Source organism: Micropterus dolomieu, linkage group LG17, assembly GCF_021292245.1.
Source record: "Micropterus dolomieu isolate WLL.071019.BEF.003 ecotype Adirondacks linkage group LG17, ASM2129224v1, whole genome shotgun sequence".
In the NCBI taxonomy this organism is placed as follows: domain Eukaryota; kingdom Metazoa; phylum Chordata; class Actinopteri; order Centrarchiformes; family Centrarchidae; genus Micropterus; species Micropterus dolomieu.
Window position 1 is genome coordinate 25,029,644 of NC_060166.1, and position 12,503 is coordinate 25,042,146.

General features: G+C 37.4%; 2 protein-coding genes and 1 long non-coding RNA gene across 5 annotated transcripts; all 3 read right to left on the minus strand.

The window, feature by feature from the left end:
* Positions 1-1,499: 1,499 nt before the first annotated feature.
* On the minus strand, positions 1,500-4,263 carry LOC123985597 (caspase a-like). Of its 2 annotated transcripts, XM_046073247.1 has the most exons (8): positions 4,020-4,263; positions 3,597-3,881; positions 3,379-3,461; positions 2,973-3,149; positions 2,644-2,878; positions 2,336-2,506; positions 2,094-2,203; positions 1,500-1,890 (listed from the first exon to the last, which is right to left on the minus strand). In XM_046073247.1, the coding sequence occupies exons 1-8, from the start codon at positions 4,024-4,026 to the stop codon at positions 1,786-1,788; spliced, it is 1,173 nt and encodes a 390-aa protein (XP_045929203.1). In that variant the 5' UTR covers positions 4,027-4,263; the 3' UTR covers positions 1,500-1,785. The 2 variants fall into 2 exon arrangements, with proteins under 2 accessions (XP_045929203.1, XP_045929202.1); XM_046073246.1 differs by lacking the exon at positions 4,020-4,263 and having other exon boundaries at positions 3,597-3,909.
* Positions 1,500-10,797, minus strand: LOC123985598 (caspase a-like). 2 transcript variants are annotated; one of them, XM_046073249.1, is made up of 9 exons: positions 10,412-10,797; positions 8,569-8,856; positions 8,339-8,421; positions 7,958-8,134; positions 7,629-7,863; positions 7,330-7,500; positions 7,099-7,208; positions 6,797-6,893; positions 1,500-1,793 (listed from the first exon to the last, which is right to left on the minus strand). In XM_046073249.1, exons 1-9 carry the CDS (start codon positions 10,416-10,418, stop codon positions 1,786-1,788), a joined length of 1,176 nt encoding a protein of 391 aa, XP_045929205.1. In that variant the 5' UTR covers positions 10,419-10,797; the 3' UTR covers positions 1,500-1,785. The 2 variants fall into 2 exon arrangements, with proteins under 2 accessions (XP_045929205.1, XP_045929204.1); XM_046073248.1 differs by lacking the exon at positions 1,500-1,793 and adding an exon at positions 4,246-4,381.
* A 254-nt stretch (positions 10,798-11,051) lies between these two features.
* Positions 11,052-12,473, minus strand: LOC123985605. Its single transcript, XR_006828716.1, has 2 exons — positions 12,397-12,473; positions 11,052-12,243 (listed from the first exon to the last, which is right to left on the minus strand). It is a non-coding gene; the product is annotated as an uncharacterized LOC123985605 (long non-coding RNA).
* Between the last annotated feature and the right edge of the window lie 30 nt (positions 12,474-12,503).

Below are 12,503 nucleotides of genomic sequence, written 5' to 3' on the forward strand. Positions count from 1 at the left end.
TAGAGATATGTGCACTCAGAGGAAAATCTGTCCAACATCCTGACTCTGGGCAAAGCTTTAGCTGACGTGAGAGAGCCAAAGAGGTGCATTAACTCTCCTCACTTCTTCTTTCACTAAGACTTGTCAACCATGACAGTATGATGCAGCTGCTTCAAGGGGTAGCACGATAGGTCAAGATGGATAGTGAAGACAAGAAGGCGCAGATTTTTAGAGAGCACAAAAAGATGAGTAAGTCCTATTGAAGACAAGGCAATCTTTACCCTCCAGTAACTGTCTATTTACTTTCTTTATCTCTTGAGTTCACTGAAGGCGTTGAACCTGTACATCAGGTTGCACTGGAGCTTTGCCAGAATGTTTTGAAGGCCGATTCTGTTATTCTGCTATTTCTTTCTTGTATTATAAGAATTTACTTCCCATTTTTGTAGTGCAACCATGTCCTTTTAGTACTTTACTTTCCATCTACTCTCTGAAGTTCCCCTTTTCTCACAGTCAAAGCACACAAAACATTTACTTCCTCCTCCAGTCTCAAATCTACTGAGATTTAACAGTACATTGGTTTCAAATAAATAATAAAAAATATATATATATTGTAGGGGGCCAGATTAAAACGTGACGAGATTTATTGTTAGGTTTAAAGCTGTCTCGCAAGACTCATGCAATTGACATTTTTCACACGCTCTCACGGCATACATTTTCTCAACCAGGGAAAAACAAATGTATAACTTAAAATGTCAACTGGCTGAGTGAATTAACAACTACGGATCAGAAGTGTTTTCACTTAGTTTTGTTTTCCAAACGGTTTGAAGAGGATAACGAATGCACAGCAGATTATAGGGCAGGTAGACCTAAAAATGATTATGAATTCTTATTAAATTGTGACCTTAGTCTCGTAATATTTAAACTTTTTTTCTCAACATGTAAGTGAACACAGATGTGTGGGATAAATTTTGAATGTGCAGAAAGTTTTGAAAATGAGCAGAAAACCTGCTGAAACACAGGAGCAATTAAGGTCCAAGAGTATAACTGAATTAAAATGAATTAATTTATCATTGAAGTGAAAAGGTACCATGTGCACATTTAAAGAGGTTACTTCCCCAAACAAAGACACAGAAGAGGGAAGACAAATCATGTGTTCTGACTCAGCAGGGACAAACATTTCTGAAAGTAACAAAGACTGCCTGAGAGCCTTACTGCATTATATTCTGTTAGATTTTTATATTTTGAATTGTCACCTGAATTTTGTGTTTCCTTTACATAAATTACATTTCCACCACTAATTGGTGCAGAAAATTAAGTGTTTAATGCTCAAATTTTCATATTATTCAGCACTAAAGATTTCTTAAAAATAGTGTTAAAGTCTCGTTATGTCTCGTCTTGTCTCATCTCGTGAGCTTAGTGTCTCATCATCACTAATATATTGCATGTAATTTATGAATCTGCAAAGTAACAGTGACCATATCAAATATAAAGTAATACAAATGGAAATACACAAGTACGAGTACCTAAAAACTTTTCTTTAATGACTGAATTTCGTCTGCCCTCAGCTGACCGCAGCACAGACAGAAACTCTTTTCAACAATGTATTTACATCGAGAGCACACTGTACAGTTGTCACACTGTCAGATATATTTAAAAACATAAATGCATGCAAATATGTCATTATATATAAAACAAAGTTTAGTTTTATCTATCTAACTTCTTATTTATCTAACTTCTTAATCATAAAGCATAGTGAGCCTATTGTAAAACATCAAATCGGAGTTTGCATTAACCAACACTCTTATCTCAGAGACCTGGACAGAAGTAGAAGCGCCTTGTCAGAGTGCATCTGTCTTTGGTAGGCATCTGCCTTTTGCTTTGAACGGAAAAATCTTCAAAGCGCTGCATGACCTGTGAGAGTAAAACAAACAGTGTATGAAATTAAGCCACATAAAGACTAATAAAACAAAAGTGTCACAATTTCTGCATGTTATGTGGTGTGGTTGTCTCATAACTGATATTACTTTCCACTAGATCATTGTGATGAGTTTCAGTTGCTACTCTGTGTCCTATTATACATGCATATTTCATAACCGTTGCATTTGCAAACTTACTTTTCTGAAAAGTTCCTCAATGTCATCCTCATGTGCGCAGGTGTTCAAGACCTCAGCCACATACTGGATAAGTAAAGACCCATATTCTGGATGTCTATATGAGACAGTCTCTGGACCATACAGAAAAATAAAATATATGTTGTTTTTATTTCATAAGGTAACTATTCTTAGCTGTTTGCTATGTAAACTAATGCACAATTTGTTATGAGCTGTAAGATCTGATAATTTTTAAGGTAACATACCAGGGGTGGAGGAAAGAAGAGAAATGAAGTCTTTTTCTTTGTGTACACATCGTAAAGCATCATCCTCTAAGTTTTCGTCACCAGCAGACGGGGATGGACTTGGCTGTTTCACATCATCACAGACCAGAGCTGAGTTTGCAGCATCACTAACAAGTACTGATCCGCCCTCATCTGAAACACATGTGTTTTTAATACAGTGCACAAGAGCCTCGCTCACTTAAACTCAACAAACATTAGCAGACATTAGCAAACTCCTACATTTATTTATATCGATGTTTGGTGTATCTGTGAGAATAGATGACAGTCACCTCCTCTGCAGGCCTGGATGATGATGATCTTGGGTTTGTTCAGCAGTGCTGGACATTTCTCTGAGCCCAAGTGTTTGTAAATGTTGTTGATGGGGAACTCATCATCACATTTCTCATCATGGTTGATACCGAGGACAGCTCCCAGTTTCCCGTGAGACATGATAACCACCATCACGCTGTCTGTCTCTTTGAGTTTCGGATGTTTAGAGAAATTAATCATAGAATCATCAATTGCCTGCAAGAACACAAAAAGTCAGATATAAGTTACTGTGTCACTAAAGCAACCAGACAAAAATGTTGGTTTTAAATTTCCCTTTTATACAAATCACCTTTCCTGTGAGGTTTGTGTGTTTCACCACCTCGTATCCCAGAGATGTGAGCAGTTTCTCCATGTTCGCCTCGTCTTTCTCAGCTCCTCTTCTGCTGAATTTCTCATTAGTAAACTTTATATTAGTGATTAGCAGGGCCACACGATTCCTACTGGAACTTGCGCTCACAGGGTAAACCTAAAAAGCAAATTTAAAGTAACTGGAAATGTAACTTTAATAACATTAAAGTTTAACACCACAGTAAAAACAACACCTTTATATAGAGGTGAGTTAAACCAAGATGCACATGAACCAACTAAATAATCTATTTTTTTCCCATTTTTTCCACTACAAGCAAATAGCTTAGGGTAAATCTATCAATTAAGACCACCTGAGAAATCTGATGTGACTTTTATGAATGACTAACATTTCTATTATTCAGTTTCTCGTTCTTGAATGAGTCGGTAGTCGGGATAAGTGTGGTTGACCATTTCTTCTCCATCGGGGGCTCTGCAGTTCAAAATGACAAAACATTTCTGTTCAAACTGATGTACTTATACCTGTATTCATGACAATATCAAAGTATAATATAAGTTTGAATCAAAATAGGATGAAAGTCTCTCTAGTTGAAATATGTCACCTCACCTGGAGGTTCAGGTGGACCACAGGACAGACCCAGTTCATTGTAAAGGGTTGGATCCCTGCTTTGAAGGTAAGTGATCATCTTCCTGCTGGCTTTATTTCCTTTCTTCTTCACTGTGTCAATGAAACACCGTGCCTTGTCTGCTCTGCTGCTATTCTCCTCAAGTATTGAGTCTTTCTCCCCATCGTTCAAGATTTTATCCTCTAAAATGTCATCCAGCAGCTGATTTATAAGTTCTTTGGACGCCTTATCCACAAACTTACTCCTCACCCTGGCAAGCTCCTTATCTGGAGTACAACGAACCATATTAATCATAAATAATTAGGTAATTCAAAGCAAGGTACAAATGGTGAAGACATACTTTAACCACAAAATGCTAATTATGCATATATGGTTACTATGGTATTTGGTCATTTAAATCTTACCTGCCATTGCCTCACTGAGCCTTCCAATATGACAGGACAGGTGTGTACTGTATCACATGAGGCAATGATTTATCTCGCTTTACAGCGTATTTATGCAATCCCATCAGGAAACACAAATTCCATATAAGTCTTGCTAAACTAGTAAAACCAGTAACAGCATGTAGGATGTGCCCAAAACAGAGAGTCAAAGCACACAATACAAACCTTAACTAAACTCCTGCAATGTTGGACCTGTGTGACAGCACCCTTCATCTTTAAAGGCTACATAGCAGACAGCCTCTGAGACATCACAGCCACAAACACATTGTCCGTGTGTTTGCGTTTCAGAGTTTGGAGAACATAATTAGAGCATCATCCATCTCCTGTGAGAACAGAAAAAGTAAGAAATCAGTTAATGTATCGCTCAAATAATTAGACAAATCAACTTTTAACAAGAAACAAAAGAGTCTTATTTCCCCTTTTTCAGAAGCACCTTTCCAGTGAGCTCCCTGTGTTTGACCACCTTGTATCCCAGAGCTGTGAGCCATTTCTCCATGTGTTTAATTTCTCATCAGTATAATTTCTAATAGCGATAAGCAGAACCACACAATTCCCAATGGACTGTTCTGCCGCACGACAATGTAAATATGGAAAACAAAATCTAAGAGCATAAAATTGTATTTTTTAAATGTATATTTTAAATAGATAAGTTACTGTATTAGCATCTTAATAACATCTTATTTCATGATGCTTTTGCACTGAGGTAAAAAATCAATATAGTTACATTTGAGGTGATGATGTTTTTGTCAAGTTCTCAGGAAACAGTACTTCCTTTTAAGTGGTGGTACACAAGAAAAACTTCTGTTTTTTCTGCTTTGGGCGTCATGATTATCATTTATGAGTTACATACCTTTCTGTCATATGTGCGTGCTTTGTAGTCTGTTGGAAAGCATTGCTTATTTTCCTAAGAAGACAAAGCTGCAACTGGTTTAGATCACTGATAATGAAAATGAAAGATTTACAGTAATCGTCCTTTCCCAAAACAAATTCCAAAGTTCAGCTAATGTTTAAAGGAGGCCTCCGCAGGCTGAATTAGACAAACCAACGGGGCATCTTCCAATGTTTGTCTTTTTGGTATATAATTCCATCTGTTTCCATGCTGAGCCTTGTCAGAGGACTAGTAACTCAAAGCAGTTACACTGCAGCATCAGGGACATTTATATAAATAATGCTCTCTAAAATGCATTGTGTGCTTCTGCTTATCTTGTAACTTGCATTATGCTCATCCTGTGGGCAAAGTCTGACTGATATTTCTAACATGGTTTCATCTGCTGTCTTTTGCAATACTCTATGACATGCTTATTCTGATTATGTAAACCTCTCTTACGACTGTTGATGGGAGTATTTCCTGTAACAAAAATGTTTTATTTTGAGAGTTTCTCCCGTAGTAAAAGGCTGAACTATCAACTGTTGAGCTCATGTTATTTTATCTTCACAAACATTGGTTGCATTTATTTGGTCTAGTTTAAATACAGGTTTGACTTGTACTGTTCTTTGTGTTGGTAATTACCTTAGTTACAATACTTTTGGCTGCATGTGCATGTGGCTACCAGCCAAGGAACTGACTCAAGATTATTTGTGTAGCCCACTGTCACACATTATCTCAGAGAGCATAACAGGCCCACAACAGTAGACATCCCAACCTGGCCCAAGTTCAGAAAAAATACTTAAAAAATAATTTATTTAAACATTAACTGTTGTGAGTCCTACTAACATGTCATATTAGCACGGATAAGCACAACCATTCATAAAGCAAAACAATTTCAAAACATCTGAAGTGTCCTTGCAAAATAAATACACAATATTGGAAAATTGTGTAGTGAAGTTTTAATGTGTGTCTCAAAGCATGGACAAAATTAATACAGACAAGATCAAAAATAAATTCAATGTCAATATGTCACATTAAAAATATGAATAAAATATATGGATCTTCCTCAGCTAACATATAAGCTTTTATGCTGCTCATCTCAGCCCTGGAACGGCTCTCCCTGCATTATAGTCCCTGTTTAATTAATTCCTATCATCACTTCTTTTAAAAGAAATTAGGAAAATCAATTGTAATTTAAATAATTGCAATTAACCAAAATATATAATTCCTATAGATGTTTGGCTAATTTTCACTTAATTTTAATGTTGTCTGGTGCCTTTTAACATTCGAGAAGTTTAATTAAATAATAAATGTTGCTAATTTTACAACTTAACTTGGTTGTAGAGCCTGTAGAGAATCCAAATAATTCCATAAATTTGCAGGCAGGTGTGTTTTAAAGTTTGTTGGAAGAACTAGGAACCTGGTGCAGACAATCATTCATTAATTTGTTTTGTTTTGTTTTTCTCAAAGGACAACAGTTGATTAGTTGCATGATGGCCATGAGTAAGCAACCTGTTGAATACAAGTTAAAAAAAATCTCTATGTGCTATTAATTCAAAACCTTACACGCTGTTAGATGTATATAAAAATATAAATGCAAAGTTTTGATCTATCATGGATGGATTCTGAAACAACTGGCCCCTGGACACAGACATGTAAGAGGCCCCCACCCCTACTCCAAAACACAGAGACGCAAAATGACTAGATATGACATGGTCATGTTTTAGGTCTCTTGGCACCCAGGTCATTCAGTCATCCATCCATAACTTTTATCAATTCACCATGTAGCACCAGAGAAAAGCATTGCAAGCATAATTTGGAATGCGGTTACAAGTCTCTGCTAAACAACAGCAAATGTTGTCTCAAAGACCTGGAAAGAAGTAGAAGCGCCTTGTCAGAGTGCATCTGTCTTTGGTAGGCATCTGCCTTTTGCTTTGAATGGAAAAATCTTCAAAGCGCTGCATGACCTGTGAGATTAAAACAAACAGTGTATGAAATTAAGCCACATAAAGACTAATAAAACAAAAGTGTCACCATTTCTGCATGCTATGTGGTGTGGTTGTCTCATAACTGATATTACTTTCCACTAGATCATTGTGATGAGTTTCAGTTGCTACTCTGTGTCCTAATATACATGCATATTTCATAACCAGTTTGGATTTGCAAACTTACTTTTCTGAACAGTTCGTCAATGTCATCCTCATGTGCGCAGGTGTTCAAGACCATAACTACATACTGGATAAGTAAAGACCCATGTTCTGGATGTCTATATGAGACAGTCTCTGGAGGAAAATTATTAAATTAAATTATTTCATAAGGTAACTGTTCTTAACTTTTTGCAATGTAAATGAATGTACTATTTGTTATGAGCTGTAAGATCTCATAATTTTTAAGGTAACATACCAGGGGTGGAGGAAAGAAGAGAAATGAAGTCTTTTTCTTTGTGTACACATCGTAAAGCATCATCCTCTAAGTTTTCGTCACCAGCAGACGGGGATGGACTTGGCTGTTTCACATCATCACAGACCAGAGCTGAGTTTGCAGCATCACTAACAAGTACTGATCCGCCCTCATCTGAAACACGTGGAATATTTTTTGGAATATATCTCACTTAAACTCAACAAACATTAGCAGACATTAGCAAACTCCTACATTTATTTATATCGATGTTTGGTGTATCTGTGAGAATAGATGACAGTCACCTCCTCTGCAGGCCTGGATGATGATGATCTTGGGTTTGTTCAGCAGTGCTGGACATTTCTCTGAGCCCAAGTGTTTGTAAATGTTGTTGATGGGGAACTCATCATCACATTTCTCATCATGGTTGATACCGAGGACAGCTCCCAGTTTCCCATGAGACATGATAACCACCATCACGCTGTCTGTCTCTTTGAGTTTCGGATGTTTAGAGAAATTAATCATAGAATCATTAATTGCCTGCAAGAACACAAAAAGTCAGATATAAGTTACTGTGTCACTAAAGCAACCAGACAAAAATGTTGGTTTTAAATTTCCCTTTTATACAAATCACCTTTCCTGTGAGGTTTGTGTGTTTCACCACCTCGTATCCCAGAGATGTGAGCAGTTTCTCCATGTTCGCCTCGTCTTTCTCAGCTCCTCTTCTGTTGAATTTCTCATTAGTAAACTTTATATTAGTGATTAGCAGGGCCACACGATTCCTAATGGAACTTTTTGCTGCAGGGTAAATCTGAAAAACAAATTAAAAGGAAGAAAGTTAAACAAATATTTGCCACATGTCTCAAAATGGTCTTTTAGAAGACAAATGTACATTGTAGACTTTAATGAGAAATCTTTTTTTATTCCCATTTGCTAAACAACACCGTTCTGTCAAGGAGAGGTAAATTAAGGTGCACAGGAACCAATATAATAATGACTTTTATAAATGACTTACATTTCTGTCGTTCTGCTTTTTGCACCAAAATGCCTCAGTGGTTGGGATGAGTGTGTTTGACCAATTCTGCTCCTTCGGGGCCTCTGCAGTTCAAAAGGGCGAAAACATTTCTGTTCAAAATTATGTACTCCTTTTTTTCGTATAAACCTGTATTCATGACAGCATCAAAGTATAATCAGTTTGAATCAAAATGGGATGAAAATCTCGTTAGCTTAAATATGTCAACTCACCTAGAGGAGCAGGAGGAGGAGGACCAGAGGACAGACCCAGTTCATTGTAAAGGGTCGGATCCCTGCTTTGAAGGTGAGCGATCAGCTTCCTGCTGGCTTCATTTCCTTTCTTCTTCACTGTGTCGATGAGACAGCGTGCCTTGTCTGCTCTGGAAGGCTTCTCCTCAATTATTGAGTCTTTCTCCCCATCGTTCACAATAGCATCCTCTAAAATGTCATCCAGCAACTGATTTATAAGTTCTTTGGACGCCTTCTCCACAAACTTCCTCCTCACCCTGTGAAGCTCCTCTGATAGAAGAGGGAATATGAAGCAAAAAAAATGACATGATTCCAAATTTTGCCTCTTATGGTGATTTCAACAGAGGTACTAACATTTAATAAGACATTAGGATTATTTACAAAACATAGCTGTCCTGTGAAAATCATGCATCTTCAAATATCCTACTGTTTACCTAGGTCAAGAAGTTAAAAACATGTCCATGGTTTTCACTCATCTGGACAGCAATGATAAGATGTCTACAAGTTGAAATCAGAAAATAATGTGGAATCAATTTGTGACTTGAAAATATTTCAGTAACACTTCATAGAGGTATTAATCATTTTGGAGGCTTCAGTTTGTGGTGCTGCTGAAATGTACTGCATTATGCTCAGAGGTGTTTCTGTTATTCAGCCTACCCTCTGTGATACAAATGGTGGACAAAATAATAGAAACACCTGTTAATTATGTGGACTAGGCTACATTATGCATTACAACACTACAAAATGCAGCCTCCAGAATTATTAAAAAGTTGAATTAACCTTCCTAAAACAGTTTCAAACTGAACATTATATTCTTCATGAAGGGATGATTTATTTCGGGACCGTTATGTTAGACTGTATTAGTTTAGCTAGGTGTACCTAATAAACTGGCAAGTGTGCAATAAGGTTAACACATGTTTTAAGTAATGCATACAAATGAATGTGAATGAAGTGAGTGTCACAGTGACTTGGTCATCTCTTAATAGTGAGCAACATGGCAATTATGATACATCCTGCATTCATGTATGCATATTACCTCCCTTCAAGAAGAGATGGGCTTTCTCCTGGTTAAATAAAATGAAACTAAAATCATCATTGTGCAGTAAGTATTTGTTTAAGCTCTTTTCCAATGTTTTTAGAAGAGTTAAGCTTAGCTGCAACAGTAAAATGTGAGTTTACTGTATATTGTGGGGCCAGAGGGTTGATTGTGCTATCTGCCGTTCCTCCTCACAGTACAGAGAAGAAACCCTACACAGCTACGCCCATGGTTTCAAACTGACAACGAAAATAAGTGTTTCACAGTATGGAATATTAGACCACCAGTGATATATGTATTTAACTTTATGTAGGATATGCTTTTCAGTCTGAAGAAATCAGAGACTTCCGTGAAATCCTTTATGAGCTGACCTGCGCACTCTGGACATTTCAGCTCCATAAACCGTCGTTTATAGTTTGCCACCCTTTTCACTTTAAATGGCGGACACTGAGACGCATATGAATATAATGTAAAACATGTGACAGTTTCTGCAACCATTGCCATAACTAAATGTTACCAAACAACAGCGCGAAACAGTACGGGCACGAGCGCCAGCAAAGTGAAACTGATACGTGGCGCACAACAAAATTCCTATCAAGACTTTGTAAAACAAACGAGGAGTAAGAAATCATAAGTAAAACCCCATCCTCCTCCTCACCGTCTTCATAACACAGTCCACTTACAGTAAATAGGCTACAGCTTGCGTTGTTTTACTTGTGCTGGCTGATCGCCTGCATACACCGCATACACATTTTTTTTGTAAAGTGCATTTACACCGTGAACACTTACCTGCCATTTCTCAAATCTTGTAAGTTACACAAACCTTCCCAACTTCCAAAAGCCTATGGGTAGGGACAGCTGCGTAATGCGTACTGGTGGAGATGGTAACGATGTTTCCTGCTTTGCGCCAAGTAACCCAGAGCCCTGTAGGGCTCCGAAGTAACCTATAGGCCTAGGCTTCTATAAGTGATCAGTTGGCTACTTGGAGCACTAAGATTTGTATCGCAGCAGGCTGAAGAGTGGCCTTAAAGAAGTGAACCATCCATCGTCAACCGCTTATCCTGCGTACAGGGTCGCGGGGGGCTGGAGCCAATCCCAGCTGACATCGGGCGAAAGGCGGGGTACACCCTGGACAGGTCGCCAGTCCATCGCAGGGCTAAAGAAGTGAACCATTGCTCCAAAAGGTGCAGCAGACTTTGTGTGCACCGATCATAAACCATATTTCAAATGGTTATAGAGACTAGATGAACCCCACATTGTTCCCTTAATTAATTATTCAACCAATGGCTTTTGGAAAGTTACTGTAGACCACGAGAGGCACTCTTGTCTCTGGATATGACAACTTTTACGCAGCACAATTCAGTATTAACAAAACAGTATCTAAAATAGAAATGTCATAGTGATACTAAAAAATTAATAAGCACGCATATTTGTTTATTTCCAATAAAATTTTAATGAAACCGATTACAGATTTATTTTTATTGCAAATGGACTGTAATTCAAGTAATTATGCCCATCAGCGACCTCAGGCACTTCCTCTCTACCAGAGAGCTGAAGAGGGGACAGGCCACACAAACACACACGAGGACAACAGCATTCACACAGAGAGTAGAAATAAACAAATACACAGAGGGAGAGAATAACACGCAAACTACGGAGAATGGGAGGTGCTGAATGTTCATGGGGGATGAACATCCAAATCAACAACTGGATTTAACTCCTTGGTGCAGAGTCCAGTATGCAAAAAAATTCAGAGCCGTGTCAACCGATCAGCGACATGGATGCAGCATGCCCCAACGTGCGGGAAGCAAGCAGCTAGTTACTGCTTGCAGCTTTAATGCCAATTGAATTAAAAATTGAGTAGGGTTCCATAGAAGTCTGTAATAAACTCTAAGTCACTTAATTTCATCATTAAATGTATTTCTGCACCAGCAAAAGTATCAGTAGCCTACTTTCTCCTTTGGAAAAATGTAAAGACAGTGAAAAAATATTTGTCATACCGAAAAAATATTTTACATTTCATAACATGACCTCCTCCCTGAAAGATACAAGATGCAAATAGCATTTAAAACCTCAAATGGTTTCCCTGTCAGTATTACAATAAACAGATACAATTTGTCCCAGTACAGGATGTAGTTATAGCCTTAGAAGCTCCAAGAAGGTTTATTTTGTGAAACAATAATGACTTAAAATGTGCCAAATATCCCATAATAGCTGATGGTCTGATGGGAGATAGGTCAATTAAAACAACACAGTTAAAAAATATATCACTTTGTTATAAGTAATTCACAGTAGGCAGTCATAGGAGTCAGGAGCTAAAAACGTTTTAAAAAAACCACATCACACTTACTAAAAACATTAGTCTATAAAGGTCATTAGCATAGATTTGAATTCAAGACCACATTATTTTATGTTTATGAATGGAGAGCCAGTTTAAATTATTTTGCAGTAAAACATGTTTTACATTATACAGAGTGATGCCAAATCAGTAATCTAATACGGCTGTTTAAAAATTTATTTTAATGAATGATGAGCATCTTCGTTCTTATTTTTCTCCATCCGCAACTCATCAGCAGGAGGGAGTGTGAATCACCAAGTCTGCTCCTCTTGAGACACTGTGGCTGAAAACAGTAAAACACAACATCGCTGCTATCAGACTATAGTTCAAAATTATGTATTTCTCTCTGCTGGTGATATTCTATATTTTCTTTACTGTCAACAATTCCCTTGGACAAAAAAAAGACTGAAATCAATAATGAATTAATTCTACTAACAAGTATTCTGTGTAGTAAAATCATCCTCAGTGCCAAAGATCTCCATTGTTGTCCAATCTGTGTATTAGGCTTCTCTGCAGCTGAAAATACGGTCTTTTATACAAAAT

Bases quoted from the DNA above. Each gene is read 5' to 3' on its own strand.
- LOC123985597 (XM_046073246.1), bottom strand. From the start codon at position 3,909: ATGATTAATATGGTTCGTTGTACTCCAGATAAGGAGCTTGCCAGGGTG. The intron at 2,879-2,972 runs GTGATTTGTATA...GTGTTCTTGCAG, and splicing joins ACACAAACCTCACAGGAAAG to GCAATTGATGATTCTATGAT. The intron at 1,891-2,093 runs GTAAGTTTGCAA...TTACTCTCACAG, and splicing joins TTGAGGAACTTTTCAGAAAA to GTCATGCAGCGCTTTGAAGA.
- LOC123985598 (XM_046073248.1), bottom strand. The intron at 7,864-7,957 runs GTGATTTGTATA...GTGTTCTTGCAG, and splicing joins ACACAAACCTCACAGGAAAG to GCAATTAATGATTCTATGAT. The intron at 6,894-7,098 runs GTAAGTTTGCAA...TTAATCTCACAG, and splicing joins TTGACGAACTGTTCAGAAAA to GTCATGCAGCGCTTTGAAGA.